The 18871-nt window shown below is 28.4% G+C and overlaps 1 protein-coding gene across 3 annotated transcripts in view; it reads left to right on the forward strand.

Moving 5' to 3' along the window:
• The window catches only part of LOC112458564, a 29666-nt gene that overhangs the window by 963 nt on the left and 9832 nt on the right, over positions 1–18871 (forward strand). For 2 of the 3 annotated variants that reach the window (XM_025022255.1, XM_025022257.1), the window contains exon 2: positions 8014–8462. In XM_025022255.1, the coding sequence (XP_024878023.1) occupies positions 8014–8462 (449 nt within the window). The remainder of the gene's footprint in view (positions 1–8013; positions 8463–18871) is intronic. The other variant, XM_025022256.1, reaches the window with a different exon arrangement.

Here is an 18871-nt window from a genome sequence, read left to right on the forward strand (position 1 = left end):
TGTGTGTGTGTGTGTGTGTGTGTGTGTGTGTGTGTGTGTGTGTGTGTACTGTGTATATATGTATGTATAAAATATAATGTATATATTATATATTATATTTACCATACTATCACGTGTTTCGTATAACGTATTTATTCATATATCCATAAATAGTTAAACAAACAATAAATAAAAAATAATTTTTCGACATATCTCTCATCATGTATCATGAAAAAGTAAGCCGTTTATTTTACTGATTATTTTATTATTTAATAACCAATCACATTTGAAAATAGAATATCGGTTTTCGTCAGAGCTGACCCGTTTTGCGTTCAAAATTTTCTACAACGTGTGCAGCACGTGCTAACCAGATCGAAATTGGAGTATGCGCGCAGCGATGTCGTATTTATAGATCGCAGACGATCCTCTTTAAACTACATTTTTCGCAGCATTTCAATTCCGGAACACCGGGATTGTTTTAATAACGTTATATCCGACTTTAAAATTGTACAATAATGTTATATAAATTATCCAACTTTGTATTTTTCTACAAATTTATATAACTTGAAAATTACTGAGATTTCACAAAAATTATGGTTCTTTCTTGTGTTATTTTAATGCAATATGTAAAGCTAAAACTTTCAGAATATCCAATAGTTCATATACAACATAGTTCTATTCAACTTAGCAACAACTATAATCTTCTCATAATCTAAACTTTAGTAAAAGCTCGAGTTAAATTTGGAGGATTACCGCACTCTGCTTTCTAATTTTTGTTCTTATCAGTACCATGACTTTATCTGTCCGGAATTTGCGATTTCTGTCTTCAACAATTCTCTTGCACTGTAAACATTCCTTGTTCGATTGCTTGCCGTGAGCTTGTTTTCCGTGACATCGCTAACAAGCTCGGCTCCAAATATAATATTGCATAATGAAGTGCACTTTGTTTTCAACGCGTTGCGAGGTGAGCTTTCTGCAGCAGAAGCAAAGATAATTGCAAACGCTATAATTATTAGTCTGCTGCAAAGGATAAGGTAAAGGATAATAGAAGAGGATTATAAAAGAGTAAGTTTACAAATTTCAATAAAAACACGTATCCATACGAGCGTGCGCGAATAATAATTACAATAAAATTAAACTTTAATAAACAAAAGTATGTATAAATAATTATAATATATTTTATGCATATTTTATAAATGAATCAAATAATTATTAATATATTATAAATAATAATGGTTATTTATATAATATAATTAATTCAAAATAAAGTAATTATTTTTTTATTTATATAATTACTTTGTTCATTTATAAATAATGTTAACATAATATACATATAATTTACAACATTATAAATTATCTTATTTATTTATAAAGAATTAAATTTTGTGCAAAGTATCATAAATTATAATAAAAAAATAAATTATATATCTATATATAAATGTTTAAATATATAATTGCTATAATTGTGGACTATAATTGAGGCTATAATTGTGCACTATATATATATATATATATATATTACATATATATATGTGCGTGTATGTACAATAAATAAATAAATAAATAATTTTTTGTAGTTAATACGGATGATAATATAAATAATTATAACATTTATTATAACATATAAACCATTATAATAAAAATAAATTGATTTTAATATTAAAATACATACTATATATGAGCACTTTGAGTTGAAAAAGATAAATGGACAAGTTGCGAAATCTTCAAATAGAAAGTTATAAAGCTGCATTTGAAGCCAATCTACAAAGGAGATTTAAAGTAGGTCATGTTTTTCCTTGCTTATTTGGTTCTAAAACTGTGCGCATACACAAAGTACCGGCTCTCTTTCTCTCTTTTCCTCTTGAAATTTACACGCGTATTTAAAGCTACGTATATTTTCGCGTCTCACGTCAAAGTTTAAAGCGTAAATTTCCGCGCGCACCAAGCAAAAAGCTAAGTCACCAGACAAAAAAGTCAACTTACACCAAATGAAAAATTTTGCAAATGTGCAATTAATATAACGATTAAATGTTACTGTTAACTGGTCTGTTAAATCTCGATATATATACATCTAGGTATGTATGTATATAATATATATATTTATATTTATGTAAAAATCTATTTAAAAGAAATTTGTAACAAGTTACATAAAGAAATTTTAAATTAAAAAAATAGAGATGTTTTTTAAATACTATGAATAATTTCAAAATAGATTAGACAATCTTTATTTCCTAAAAATGTGCTTTTAAGACAACTCGAAAATAAGTTCATCAATTAGGCATCGCATGCGAGAATTGGATAATTCCGTTAAGTGGCATGGTCGATATCGTTTACAGAGTAGAACAGGCGTACTATTGCAGGCTATTGCAGTTGCATTACAGAGAGCAGAGAATCCGCTACAATTAACGTGATTATTTAACGGCGCTCTCGTTGTATACCCGCAATGTTTATTCGCTATTCGCTCGTTACCGGTGTTGTATGCACTTCTCTATATACGTGTCCACGTGTAATATCAGGGGTCGGATTTACCCCACGGTTATACACCGTCCACCTTCTATGTTGACCAGGCAAAACTGTGTCCAGGAAACGCAAAACCGTATTATCGTATTATTACCGTAATAACGACATTTGTGTCACATTTATTTTATCGTAGAGCTACTACAGGGTATTAATTATAATTATATGCTGATTAAACAGAAATAATCTCGAATCATTTCAATTTTGTTTGTGAATGAATAATTTGTTTAAAAATTAAATGTATATGTCAGAAAAATTATATGTTCAAAAAAAGTATTTATTTTAAACGCGCGTTATACAAAGAAGACTTACAATTAATCCAAAAATAAAAAATATTATTTTTCTAACATTTTGTAGAAAAACATATAGTGTACATAAATTTAATAAACTAATTATTTTTTATTTTAACAGGAAAGTGGTTTTAAAGATGAAAATATCCCTTCAAAAACTTTGACATTTTACATTTTTGTTAATACTTTTGAAATTATAAAATAAAATTAAAAAATGTTGAATATACAATTTTAATAAATAAATCTTTACTTATTGCTTATATTTGTGATGATTTCTTCCATTTCTTTACATTTTTTTTCACATTTTTAGACATTAAGATATTGCTTTTTACCTTTCGAAAAAAAAGAGGTAAAATCCTCATCTTAAAATACATATTTATAATAAAATATATAAAATGTCTTATAAAAATCTTTCTTATAAAAAATTTTAATTGTATTAAATAATGTTAAAGATAACTTTTCATGAAAAAAGTAGTGAAAAAATCTCAAAGAATATGAAAATTTTGTGTATAATATTGTAAATATTATATAAATTAGGTAAAATAGATATAGAAACTATGTAAAAATATCGGATATATTTTTGTTAATGATACAGATAATAATATCCAATTGAATTAACTACATATGTTTGTGCATATATATATATATATATATATATATATATATATATATATATATATATGTATACTAGCTGGTTACCCGGGCTTCGCCCCGGAGGACATATGTAATAAGACACGCAAATAGTCTCTCTCTCTCTCTCTTTCTCTCTCTTTCTCTCTCTCTCTCTCTATCTCTCTCTCTCTCTCTCTCTCTCTAAAATGCTATAAATTAAAAAATATTACTTTTTTATCTACTGAAATTCAATTCCGTCGTATACAATTCTTTGAGATTCACTCAATCATTTCCTAAAAAATTGGAAAAATTTCGTAACCGATTTCCAAAAACATACCGGTTCCCCAAAAAATTAGTAACAAAAAACTATACAGTTTATAGCACTTCCCAGGAAATTCTACCCCTACTTCATGTATAATTCTTTGAGATTCAATCAATTATTTCCTGAAAAATTGGAAAAATTAAAAGCGGTTTCCAAAAAGATTGGTAACAAAAACTGTACACATCATGGCGCTTCCCGTAAAATTCTAAAATTCTACCCCTACTTCATATACAATTTTTTGCGATTCGGTCAATTAATTCCCATAAAATTGGAAAAATTTCTGATACCGGCTTCCAAAAAGATCGGTAACAAAAAATTATACATTTTATAGCACTCCCCGGAAAATTCTGTCCCCGTTTCATATACAATTCTTTGAGATTCGGTCAATTATTTCCCGAAAAATTGAAAGAATTAGAAAAACCGGTTTCCAGAAAATCGGTAACAAAAAACTATATACGTCATGGCACTCCCCAAAAAATTCTACCCCTGTTTCATATACTTTTGGTAAAAATTCGATCCACTAACGAATGAGTAGTTCGCGGACAAACGGACGGACGGACGGACGGACAGACAGACGGACAGACAAACAGTCGGGTTTTATATAATAGTATATATAAAGTTGCTTAAATTAAACGTCGACGACACGGGCTGCCACAAGCATATGTAGTTAATTCAATTGGATATTATTGGACCAAATATTTAAATTATTAAAACAATAATCTGATGTTTTTTGTTCATTAATATTGATGTGTGTTGCATCAATAAATTTTATCTCAATAACACTGCTGCTGTTGATACAAAAAATGATGCTCTTGATACACAATATCATTTTTTTTCCGTATATATTCTTGGAATGTCATTCTTATAATATAGAGGAACACCCGGGAAATAATGGGATATGGTTGATATCTTTTTACAGAGATACTGATATGTAGTGAAATGTTTCGAAATTATTACTCTTAGATGTCTCTAACCGCGTATTGTTATCAGTTTTGATTTTTAGCTGAAAGATATGCTACAAATTGTTTAATGCGTTTGCACTCCGCGACTGAGTTACAATTTTTTTGATACATTTGCATAAGACAAGCAATGTGTGATAAAATTCTATTTTTTATTACTGTAAATACATTTATGTTATTAAACGACCTTTTCTTGTCAATTTAGTAAAATATCTGTGTAAATATCGATTACCTGTGATGATTTATATTACCTAAAGTAAACTTGTAAATTTCCGAGCATAATGAAGCATTAGTCCTATAATGACTTGTGTTCTTAAAATGTTTTATTTTTTCTTCATACGCTATCAGTACCTATATTACATGTATGTTGCGCAATATTGATGCCAAAGACTATTATACCAAATTTTGACTTTTATTTACATTTTAATAAGAAAAATGTTATTAATAAACAATTATTATTAATTAAAAGTATAATAATACATTCCTACATATATTGCGTGTTTTAATAAATCACTTTTATATATAAGAATGTAAGTTTTGAACATTAATAAACAAATTTTATGAGGTATCTCATTACACTCCGCATAAAATACATAAGGAAAACTCACGCTTTTAATATAAAACAATTAATTTCATCCTTATAAACTATTCCTTTCGCAGTAAAACTTGTGTTTCTCTTATAGTATATATTTCAAAGGATATTTTAGTGCAAAATCAAGTTTATTTATTCATATTTAATAATGTTTTTAATTTGTTTAAATCTTAACGTTCCAATTATACCCTTAGATTTCTCTAATAACAACTATATTCTATATAAATATATTATATATAACTAAAACTTCCTAAATTCCTGAGTAATCAATATAAATTTATAACAAGAATTAAGAAGCATGGTAGAGTGTTTTACATTACGTTCACATGAGCACGACGAAACGACAACTTACCTTCAATTATGGTATCCCAATAACGCCTGGGCTGATCAAATTTGTAGTAGATTTAATCGCTAGGGTTTTGTTATAAATATGCTATTGAAAAGTGTTTTTATTTTTTCTCTGCCTAAGAAGGGAGAAATATCTCTAATATATTGTAATAACAATATAAAGTTCAGATTGGAGATGTTTTTATTTAAAAAACATCTCCATTGTCGAAAAAAAGTATTGTTACAAATTTCGAGTATGGACGATTTAGACGAGCTTACTTACAGTCGGTATTAATTTATTTATATTTTTATTACATCGATTTATTACATCGATAATTGTAAAAAACTAAGACCTCATGCAAGCAGAATGTGGAAATATTTGCCGTGTGGAAAGAACCGGTAGTCAATTAATCTTTCGTTTTTACGAAAAAGTAATAGTTGATTGACTAATACCGTATTTCTTATATGTTTAGGGATGCATAAATGTAGTATTAATCACAGACACGTTATAAATGTTTGTTATAGAAAAAAATGACTAAAAATATATACAAAGATAATCGTAGTAATATGTATAATACATTTCTATAGCAATCTATATATGCAATACAATTTTTATAGAATATTTAAAATTTCAAAAATTGGATAACAATTTTTAAAAGAATTAATTTCAAGTATATAAAAAACTAGTAAATATTATGATAGTTATATAATATAATTATGGATATATTTTTCTAATAGAGCAAATATTTGTGTTAAATATTTTGTTATTTTGATAAAAAACATTTCGTTTAGTTATTATTATTATTTTTGTTATTATTATTTTCTTTAATTAAGGCTTTTGTTCCATTGGAATACATTTGATTATAATCACACCTTTAAGGATGTTCTGGAGGTACCGGTCCAAAAGTCATGCAGAAAATATTAAAAACACCGATATTAATTCTCCATAAGCGAGTCTTTTGTATGCGGCTAGATATGTAAATAGTTTATAATTTTAGTGAATTTTTTAATCTATATCGATGTAACACTTCAGTATTTCCGTTAATTATTTAATTTCCGTTAAACGACCAAGGTTATAATTGTTTTTTACACTAATGAAGGCCACATTTAAGGCCGAAACGTTTGTATTTGTTTTGAATTTATAATATAATATTTTAAGCATAAAGCATACTTTGCTTGTTCGCCAGCCTCGTTTATTTAAATTGTTTTATATCAAGCGAACATAATTAACTAATTGTAAAAAAAAATCTTGAAAAAAAATTTTTGTAAATCGTTTCAAATTCTATTGCCATATTTTTGTTTGTTGATAATCTACTTGTATGGATAATATCGTTATATTGGTAGCATTTTTTAATGTTTACACTTTTCTCTGTAACGCCATGAGGTTACGCGTTAAAACTTGGATATTCAAAAATTGATAACTTGTAACTTGATTGATTGTATATCGTAACGGTCCTATTTTCTCTTATTATTATTTATTTACGTCATCTGAGAAAGACGTTTCAAACTATTGTTAACCGATTATTGTGATAAATATTACCACATGCTTCAGTGGTCGAATTGGTACATACGACGTATATCACCTTCATGGAATGAGGGAGGTTCTAGGTTCGAACCCTGGCTGAGGGGAAATATTTTTCACAAATTCTTCGTAAATTCTTTACAGTTTTTAGATAGTTAAATCGAGTCGATTTAATTTCGGGGAGGGAAAGGTTTTAATGTTCCAAAAATAACTGTGTTTCAAGTCCGACAAAGAATCGGCTCGCAGTTAAATAAGTCGGAAAATATATGTATACACACCCACACACACACACACACGCGCACACGCACACGCACACGCACACACACATATACATATATATATATATATATATATATATATATACAGAAATTAATATAAGGCTGCCAAAGATCTAAGCTTGGACCGTAAATGGCATTTTATTCTAATTTGATTGTATATCGTAACGGTTCTATCCTATTTTCTCTTATTATAACTTTTTATCTAAAATGTAAATCAATCTAAAATTTAGCCCCGGACTTTGAAAGAGAATACAGAATATGATATTAAATTTTCATCAATTTCGTAGCATTTTGATAAACCTCCAAAACATCCTTAAGAATTTTTTATGGCAGTATATCTCAAGAACTATCATATTTTTTTAAATACTTGACTTTACAGTCATGTTACCGTATAGAATCATATTATCCTTTATTAAATATAATATTTTAAATATCAAAACATAGCAATATAAAAGAATATAATGTATACAAATTTAATTTTAGTTTCGACACAATTTTGTAATATTATTCTTTTTAAGAAAAAGGTAAATTTAAATAACAAGATTGTAATATACCTCTCACATTTTTTCTTAAAATTATTCTGTTTTTTAATGTTTGTAAATCTATTTTTTATAGCATTTTAGTTCAAGAGAAAATGAAAGCAGTTATACTTACGCATCAGGAAGAAGTCAAGTTTCCCGATTGTTTCGTTGTAGAATCCCAGCAACTCATCATCAGAAGCATCAACATCCCTTCTGCTGTGAAGGTTGGCGATGTCGATCATGTGATCCTCGACTGCGACTACGCTCTGGAAAACACTTCGAGCCAAGGGTTAGTGGTCAAGTGGTTCTTCAACGACAACCGAGTAGTCTACCAGTGGATCCACGGCAGAAGTCCCTTAGTCCCGGCTGACGAGCCGGCCGCGAAATACATCGATTTAACGTACAAGGCCAGCGATGATCCTTTCACCGAGTATCGAGCCATGAAGCTAGATAAACCAGGAATTGAATTAAGTGGTGATTATATGTGTGTGATATCGACATTTGAGGACGAACGGGCAGCAAACGCCTCTATGGTGATCTACTGTAAGTATTTTTTTTAAATATATCTATATTTACTTTTTTTATCAATAAAATTATTTATTTATTTATAAATAAAATAACTATTGTAAATCTTATACTTTTTGTAATAAGTAATAAGTATACATATATCATTGGTAAACGTAAAATATTTCTTAATCAGATTTAATTATTAATAACAAAATTTACAGTTAAAATATATCATGTTTTAATATTATCATATAGGGTCATCGTTTTTGTAATCTCCTTGTCTATCGTGAACGTTGACCTCGCCGACAATTCTTCTCCATTCGTCTCTGTCCTAAGCAGAAGCGTCCTCCGCGTTCTGCACTTCTACGCCGCCTCCTTACATTCTCCATCAATCCACTTTAAATTCTCCTTCAACCCCTACAACCTCCTTCCACTTTGCCTAAATAAAAAATATCTTTTTAATTACTTTATTTTTTCCACTTTTTAGTTTTAATTTTAATTTATATTAGTTCTATATGCTATTCTTGAATTATTACTAATATTTTTATAGTTTACTACTGTTATTATTGTGTTATTATAATGTAATCATATTCGTGTGATAAAATGCACACAATGAAAATGACAGAAGAATCATGCATATTAAAAATATAACAAATGTGTAATATGTTGATTAAAAAATACAATGGTTTTGTTTATGTCTAAACTGTTTGTGCTTTTGTTTATTTTTCTTTATTATGCACTATATGTTTTTTGGGCTTTGTTTTACTTTTACTTATATAGTTTATATTTTATTTGTTTTTATGCAATAATTATTTATGCAGAATACTATGTATTTTACAGCCGTTAGGACAAATGCTATAATATTGTTTGTAATTAATTACTTTTTGGTTTCATTAAAACATTACATTACCATGATATATATATATATATATCATGGAGCCGCTTCGCGCGGGCTCAAAATCTATTCCCTTCTCCCCAAACTCACCCATTAATTAGGAGCACCAATAGAACCCCATAAAATCCAATTTTCAACTCCATAGTAGCGATCTCCATAAAATTAGTAATCTTTTGGTACCAGTTTTAACAACAAAAAATTAAAAAAAATTCGGCACCGGTTTCAAGAAAATCGATCCATTAATAAAAAATTATCCATTAATGAAAAATTAAACTTATTTTTCAAAAATTAAAAAAATGTTGGCACTGGTTTCAAGAAAATCGGTCAATTAATACTTATTATTTCTCAAAATTTTAATAATTTCCAAACCGGTTTCTAAAAAATCGGTAACAAAAAATTATCCATAAAAAAAATTTAGCTTCATATCTCAAAGTTTACGGAAATTGGAGCAATCACGTACATTTTTTTTAACCCTTAAATGACCAGTGGGGTCCAGCAGACCCCAGACCCTTTAGAATGAAATGTTTTCAAATGTTCTTGCCAAAAATGGAGCTCATGCTCCCATTGATGATAGTTGAGTGATTGACCTACCCGTGTGCATGTACACTTAGCAGTACTCAGTTTACTTAATTTTTTATACTATGTCAAAATTGAAATTTGAACAATATTAGCATTTTATACTCTTCTTTAGACCTTGAACAACATTGAGAAAAATTGTCATAACTAAAGATAAAAAAATCAATGAGTAAGGAGACATTTTTCATGCTGGGGTCTTTTAGACCCCTCAGTGAACTTACGAGATTCTTGAGAAGTGTGGCATTTAAGGGTTAGACAGAAATCGGAAACCCTTTACTATTAGCAATTTTTTTAATTCTATTACATTCTTTAGTTTTTTCTAATCCTATTTTATATATAATTCTTTAAGATTCAGTCAATTATTTCCCGAAAAATTGGAAAAATTTCGGAACCGGTTTCTAAAAAATCGGTAATAAAAAATTATATACTTTATGACAATTCCCGGAAAGTTCTACTCCTATTTCATATAAAATTCTTTAACATTCGGTCCATTAACGAATGAATAGTTCGCGGACAGACAGACAAATAGTCGGGTTTTATATATTACTAGCTTTTCGGCCCGCGCTTCGCGCGGGTATAAATCTATCTGTATATTAATTATATATGCTTTAAATTTACCCATTAATTTGAAACACTAAATTTGTTATTTTTTCTTCTTAAACTGTAATCTACATCTTCGTTTTTTTTAGATTCAACCTTTATTTTACTCTCAGTTTAATACTAATTTTTAATTTAAATACATTTTTTTTTATTTTTTAAAAGTTTTAATTTTTTATCGTGAATTTTTTAATATCCGTAAATTTTGAGATATGGGTTTTTTTTTTTTTTTCGTTGGAGGAGGAAAATGCCTAATGCATACCCTAGGGCCGGTCCCTAGGGTTATGCCGGACTTGCACCGGCTAAAAACCTCCCCCGGCCCCCACCCTCGATATAAATAGCAGCTTTGTTACAAAATTTCTCGATATACAACATTTTTTGTAAAAGATTTTGAATTTTCCTCAATAAGTTGTCCTTGATTGCTGTTTTCATCGATCTTAATTTTGACATTATCTGTACACTTTATAGCAATCCCGGGGAAATTCTACCTTTATTTCATATGTAATTCTTTAAAATTCAATTATTTTCCAAGAAATTGGAAAAATTTTGTAACCGGTTTCCAAAAAAATCGGTAACAAAAAATTGTACACTTTATAGCAATCCCGGGGAAATTCTACCTTTATTTCATATGTAATTCTTTAAGATTCAATTATTTCCCGAGAAATTTTGTAACTAATTTCCAAAAAGATTGGTAACAAAAAATAATACACTTTATAGCACTCCCCAGAAAATTCTACCTCTACTTCATATACAATTGTTTGAAATTCGGTCAATTAATTTCCGAAAAATTTGAAAATTTTCTGATACCGATTTCCCCAAAGATCGGTAACAAAAAATTATATATTTTATGACAATCTCCGGGAAATTCTACCCCTACTTCATATAATTTTTTAAGATTCGGTCAATTAATTTCCGAAAAATTGGAAAAATTTTGTAACCGGTTTCCAAAAAGATCGGTAACGAAAAATTATACACTTTATAGCACTCCCCGGAAAATTCTACTTCTGTTTCATATATAATTCTTTTAAATTCGGTCGATTATTTCCCGAAAAATTAGAAAAATTAGAAAAATCGGTTTCCAGAAAATCGGTAACGAAAAACTATACACTTTATGGCACTCCCCGGGAAATTCTACCCCTATTTCATGTACCCTTGATAAAAATTCGGTCCACTAACGAATGAGTAGTTCGCGGTCAGACAGACAGACAGACAGACAGACAGACAGACGTCCGGTACTTATATATATAGATAAGTATGTTTTTGGCACCAGTTTTAAGAAAATCAATACATTAATAAAAAATTAAATTTTTAGCACCAGTTTCAAGAAAATCAATACATTAACGGAAAATTACCCATAAAAATTATCAATAAAAAAAGAAACTGGCACAGTAACAACTGTGCAGCACAACGTAAAACTACGTCAACTGTCACTATTTCATGTTAAAGTATTCAGCGAATGAAAGTAGACGTAGGGCAATTCCCGGAAAGTTCTACCCCTATTTCATATATAATTCTTTCAGATTCGGCCAATTATTTCCCGAAAAATTGGAAAAATTTCTGAACCGGTTTCCAAAAAGATCGGTAACGAAAAATAATACACTTTATAGCAGTCCCCAGAAAATTCTACCTCTATTTCATGTACAATTCTTTGAGATTCAGTCAATTAATTTTCGAAAAATTGGAAAAATTTCTGATACCGATTTCCCCAAAGATTGGTAATGAAAAATTATACACTTTATGGCATTCCCCTGAAAATTCTACACCTACTTCATATACAATTCTTTGAGATTCGGTCATTTAATTATCGAAAAATTGGAAAAATTTCGGTACCGGCTTCCAAAAAGATCGGTAACAAAAAATTATACACTTTATAGCACTCCCCAGAAAATTCTACCCCCGTTTCATGTACAATTCTTTGAGATTCGGTCATTTCCCAAAAAATTAGAAAAATTAAAAAAAAACCGGTTTCCAAAAAATTGGTAACAAAAAACTATACATTTTATAACACTCCCTGAGAAATTCTACCCCTATTTCATATACTTTTGGTAAAAATTCGGTTCAGGGGTTTGGGCTGGGCGTTGATGAGTCAATCAGTCAGTTAGTCAAGACATCTTCCTTTATATATATATATATATATATATATATATATATATATATATATAATATGGTCAAAGCCCGAAACGCATTTCTAGCACTGACTGGTCAATTCGGCGGAATGGCTGGTCAATCCTGAGAAATAACCAAGCGTTTTGATTAAAGCAGTTAGGTATCAGACTGGGAGTTTGATTAGTTTTATTATACGGGGGGAGAAGCTCCGCCTATTTATGTACTATTTATACACACATATCAACAAATTACTACAAAACTTTGACCAAGACCCTTGGCCGTTCGGGAGAATTGGGTTAGTCAATCCTAGGTTTGCCCGTGTTTCGGGCTTTTACCATATAATATATATATATATATATAAATATATATATGTGTCCAATTTAATCAATCACCCCCAAACTTTTTTATTTGTGATTCCAGAAAAAAATGCTTCAGACAAAAGTTGTTTGGTTTGAAGGGGGACATATGATTTCAATGTCAGTCGTGTCACACATGTCGTCATTTTCAAGAAATTTTAAAGGAGACTAATTTCTTAAATAAAACTTGATTTTTTCCTTGAGATAAAAGTTGTAGATCTCGTCGAGACGTTTTCAAAACATTATTATAAAATCCGTTTTTATTAAAAATTTTCTGAGATATTCAAAATTTTGTTATAATATTTTTAATATAAAATATGAAATCTCGTAAAGTATTCACTTTTCAATGACTTTACCTTCATACTTTTATACGTAGAATAATGAAGAAAATCGATTGTAAAAAAAACAGAAAAAATAATTTTAAAAAATTTAATTGCATATTACAGACACATTCAATTTCGCAAAATTACAAATGTAAAAATTATTATTATTATTATTCGCTTCCTTTCATTATTCAACGTCGTATAAAAGTATGAAGGTAAAGTTATAGAAAAGTGAATTATACTTTACGAGATATTTCATATTTTATATTAAAAATATTATAACAAAATTTTAAATATCAGGAAATTCTTAATGAAAAAGAGCTTTATTATAATGTTTTGAAAACGTCAAAATCTACAACTTGACAAAATCTACAACTTTTACCTCAAGGAAAAAATCAAGTTTTATTTAAAAAATTAGTCTCCTTTAAAATTTCTTGAAAATAACGACATGTATGACACGACTTACATTGGAATCACATAAGTCCCCCTTCAAACAAGTTTTGTCTGAAGCATTTCTTTCTAGAATCACATTAAAAAAGTTTTTAGGGATGATTGATTAAAATGGGATATCCTGTGTGTGCGTGCGTGTGTGTGTGTGTGTGTGTACGCGTGCGTGCGTGCGTGCGTGTGTGTATGTGTGTGTGTGTGTGTGCGCGCGCGCATGGGGGTGGGTGAACGTGTACGTGTGAGTGTGCGTATGGATGTGCGTGTGCGTATGCATGTGTGTGTGCATGTACGTGTCCCTGTACATGTGTGCGTGTGTGTACCTGCGTGCGTGTGTGTGTATGTGTGTGTGTGTGCATATGTGTGTGCGTATATGTGTGTGTGTGTGTGTGTGTGTGTATGTGTGCGTACGTACGTGCGTGCGTCCATACAGAGTGTACCATTTTAAATACCCCAGGCAAATATCTCGAAAAATATAGAAGATATGGAAAAACGTTTTAGGCAAAAGTTGTAGGATATCGAGGGAGACAAATACCTAATGGTAAAATCAATTTTCATAAAAATTGATTTTTTTTAAGTTACATAAAGTTACAGCTATTTTTTAAAATGAAATTGTACAATTTTTTTTACATAATATGATTCTTCTAATTGTTCTACATATAAAATTATTAAGATAAAGTTATCAAAAAAATTATAGTTTATGAGATATTTCATTTTTTATTTTGACACATTTTGACATATTGAAATATAAAATATAAAATATAAACCAGTAAACTATTCATTTTTCTATAACTGTACCTTAACACTTTTATATACTTAATAATAATAAGCTGAATCAATTGGTTTAAAGAAAACATTGTTATTTGCAAAAAAATTATGTAATTTCCAATATTCAACTTCATGCCTTTTTGCAAAGCAACAATGTGTTTTCTTTATTGATTCATCTTATTACTCTGTACATAAAAGTGTTAAGTATAGTTATCAAAAAATGAATAGTTAACGAGATATTTTATATTTTATGTCAAAATAAGCCAAAATAAAATATGAAATATCTTGTAAACTATTAATTTTTTGATAATTGTACTTTAATACTTTTATATGTAAAAGAATTTTTCTTTTTTGTAAAATCTTTTAGGTCTATGTTTTTCGCAATTTTTGTTACATTAATTTATACAAAATGTTGCAAAAAAGGGTTTAGAACTTATAGGGTAGATAACTAAATTCACTATCATTTTTTTACTTTGATGGTGATACCGATGACGTTTATTTACATTTTTATTTTCCAGATGTAAGTAATTTTTTTACCTAAATTAAATATTTAAATAATATTTCATATTAAGGTATTAATTGTAAGATAAGTAATTAAAAAATGAATATTTATGAAATATTTTGACATAAAATATAAAATATCTTATTATAAAACTATTCATTTTTTTAATAAGTTTAAAATTAATATAAAAAAATACTTTTATATGCATAATAATTAAAGTAATCGTTTTATGTATAAAAAAATATATTATACACTTTTTACTTAATTTTATCTATTTCCTAAATCTTGAATCAGTTCTTTAAAATGTGTTATAAATATAAATATGTTGTATAAAAGAAATATTATAAAAAAGGAATTATAAAGATTTATTTAATATTTGTAAATTACTCTTATAAGTATACACCATTCATATTTTAATATATTTCAATATAAATAATTTACGTTAAATCATCAATTATGTTTTTTTAAATAAATAATTTTATCAGTAGATCAATATTTCGATAAATTCTATATCTCAGGAAATATGTTTCATTTTCTGCTGCTTTTTGACATCAATATGACATCAGCAATAACATATGTTTTATTCGTATTCCCTTATATCTACGCTCTTGCTTGCTATTTCGAAAATAAAAGTCGACCTCGTAATAGAACACAGCAAAACCACCAAGAAAGCTCCAACATTACGATAACGCAAGTATATCCATTGCTATTACATTCTTATTTATTTTTATTGCTCTACGTGCGTCTCTTTTTCTGCGAAATATCCGCCTCGTGATCTCATACCTCGAACTTCGAAAATACGCTTTCTCTACCTTTCAAGATAGAAAATAAAACAATAGTATCCATAAAATATAAAGAATCTATTCATTTATTTAAAAAAGAATAGCTTTTATAAAACAGATTATAGAAATGTTAAATTACATATTTTATATAAAATACATCAAATATTTTATTACTTAAAAAAATATTAGATGTAATATATAATATATGATGAAATAACTATAATAATAAAAACATAAAAATTGTACATATATTCTTACAATAGTTTCTTACATTTTATTTCTCATAATTTTAGCGAAAAAAAATGTTTTTGACAAAAATGATTTAACTTTGAGGATATAAAATAATGACACTTGCGTGAATTGGATACTTATTTTGTTAAAGATAATGTTAAAGATTATGTTACACAGTTACCTCGAATCTTTTGTAAAAAATATTATTTATTTTTTATTGCATATATTTATAGCAGAGACCGAGTGGGTTTCTTAAAATAGTATAATTATACCTTTCATCCGTAAAAATTTCCTAAATTATAAGTTGTGGAAATTACTATACTATCGGCTAATTCGTATTGTCTAACTAAAATATGTCACGTAAAGGATGTATGATCGAATTTACATTTATATGTGTGTGTATGAGTGCAGTATAGATGTGTAGAGTATGGACGTGAAATGATGAGGTGGATGGAAGGGATGAGTGCAAAAGAGTAAATCATATAATATGTGCGTGCGCGGGATGATTCCCTCCATTTGTATCACCTAAGACAGTGCTGTCCAAGATTTGTAATTCTGAGCATTGATTGAAGTGTGTCGGCGTTTACGTCTATTGATTTTCTTTTTCTATCTCCATTAAGAAAAAAGAAGGCAATAGGCATAAACACTAATAGATATCAGTCAATATCCAAAATTGCAAACCCTTGGACAGCAACTGACCTAAGATATTAAGTTAATTTTAAGAATAAAACAAAATATTTTAATTACTCAGTTTAAAAGAATATTTATAGTTGATAGAATTTTTGTCATTTTTTGATATTTGAAAATCAGATACTTTCTTACGTTATCCGGTTTATTTTTTTACATAACGTTATGATCAATGTTATGGCAAATGTTTTAACTTAAATTTATATAATTAATTCAAATAATGTCTTGAGTAAAATTTACTTACATCCATTTCAATAGTTTTTCAGAGAACAGAGGTATTTTATTATCTAGTCATTGAAAAATATATCTTTCTTTCTCTCTCTCTTTCTCAAAAGAATATTAACTTTCTGTCTTCCTTATTGTTATTATTGCACAGATGTTCGAAATAGTTGCCCTAAACTTTAATATGTCAACGTAAACGGCGAAATAGTGGTAACAGATATCAGGAATGGTCAATGGAATTATATTAATATACATTGCTCTATTATATTGGCGCATATTTATAAATATTATAGGGTTTCCTAAATATTTTGAACACGAAGCAGTTTATAGGATCTTTTCTTCCTAAAATAAGTCATGGAATATTTCCTATAATTTTTGGTACTTATACTTAGGAAATACTCTGTATTATGGGAAAACATCGATAAACATTGTCTTTTATTATACCCCATAAAAAAAATCTAAAGAAATAAGACCCAGAAATTATGCAGCTCATCTAATTGTACTTAAATTTATATTAACTTATCCCAAAGGAAAATTTTTGGTTCAGATTTTTCTTTCTCTTAATAATTTATACGCAAAACGCAAAATAATTATCATATTGATGCCGCATTAATAAACTATTATTTATACATATGTACCTACTATAACACGTTTTCCAATATAATAGATACTAGTAAAATAAATAGATACAATAGTGTATATAACTAAATAAAAAATTTGCATATATTGCTCATTTAGTTGTACATCAAATTAATTTTGGAAGATTAAGGATAATTCATAATAATAAAGAATTAACAATCATACACCAGGCATTAACATTTCACTATAGCAGCTAGATGATTAATTTATCAAATCATCTCAGATTTTCTATGATAAAATGTTCCTTAAATTATATGTTCATGATTGGTAAAAGAGATTGGGTTGGCAAATAAAACAGTTTCAATAAATAATAAATTATTTAATAACTGGACTAGAGAATCTGGACTGAGATTGTATTCAATTCAGTTCCATAAAGTTCTTAGTGCAATGGTAACATTTATAAAATTTATTGCAATTAAGAATACAGACAACACGTTTATCTGATTAATATCGACATTACGGATGTAAGTCATGTGGACTGATTGTCGGATTTGCAATAACATTTTACCGTTGCTTTAGCAGTTTTAATTACAACAATGCGACGATGTTTACAGACTCTAGAATTTCATGTTTCCTTTTACAAGGTTTTGAAATGTACATACTGATTGAACATGACCAGCTCAGATCGAACTTCTTCTGCATAATGATGCTTGCACAATATTTCTTTGACATTCCTCCTAAATTAATAACATTTCAAAATTTTTCTTCGATTATAAATTAATAAATTTTATGCTGTTTTGAAATATGATGCTATTCACTCTGACATAGATAATATAATTAATAAAATGACAAAAGTTAAAAGATTACCAGAAATTAAATTAGAATATGTTCTAAGACATTTGCTTCGATTCAATGATAGGGTGTAGTAGTATTATATTCTACTTTAATCAAAAAAGAAAATTGATTAGTCCATGTGGACCAATTTATTTCTTTATGCATATGTTTATGCACCTATGCAAGTTTGTCTGGATAGACCTATACACTAAGAAACCTATTTTTGTTGAATCAACTAAATTTGGTTAACATAACCAAAATTATATCCAACCAAAGATTTTAGTTCATTCAACAAAATAGGTTTCTCAGTGTATAGGTCTATCCAGACAAACTTGCATAGATGCATAAACAAATGCATAAAGAAATAGATTGATCCACATGTATCAAGAGACACGGTAGTGTCTCGTGCCAAGTACACGCAGAGTGAGACCGACCGTGACTCTTTTACGCGACGCGACGGGTTGCGAGTACCCGAGATGTTGAGATCTCGATAACGAGTGAACGGATCAAGTTCTAAGTAGGCTTGATCGATAGCTTGGGGTC

Source organism: Temnothorax curvispinosus, unplaced genomic scaffold, assembly GCF_003070985.1.
Source record: "Temnothorax curvispinosus isolate PA1 unplaced genomic scaffold, ASM307098v1 QBEX01008996.1, whole genome shotgun sequence".
Lineage (NCBI taxonomy): Eukaryota > Metazoa > Arthropoda > Insecta > Hymenoptera > Formicidae > Temnothorax > Temnothorax curvispinosus.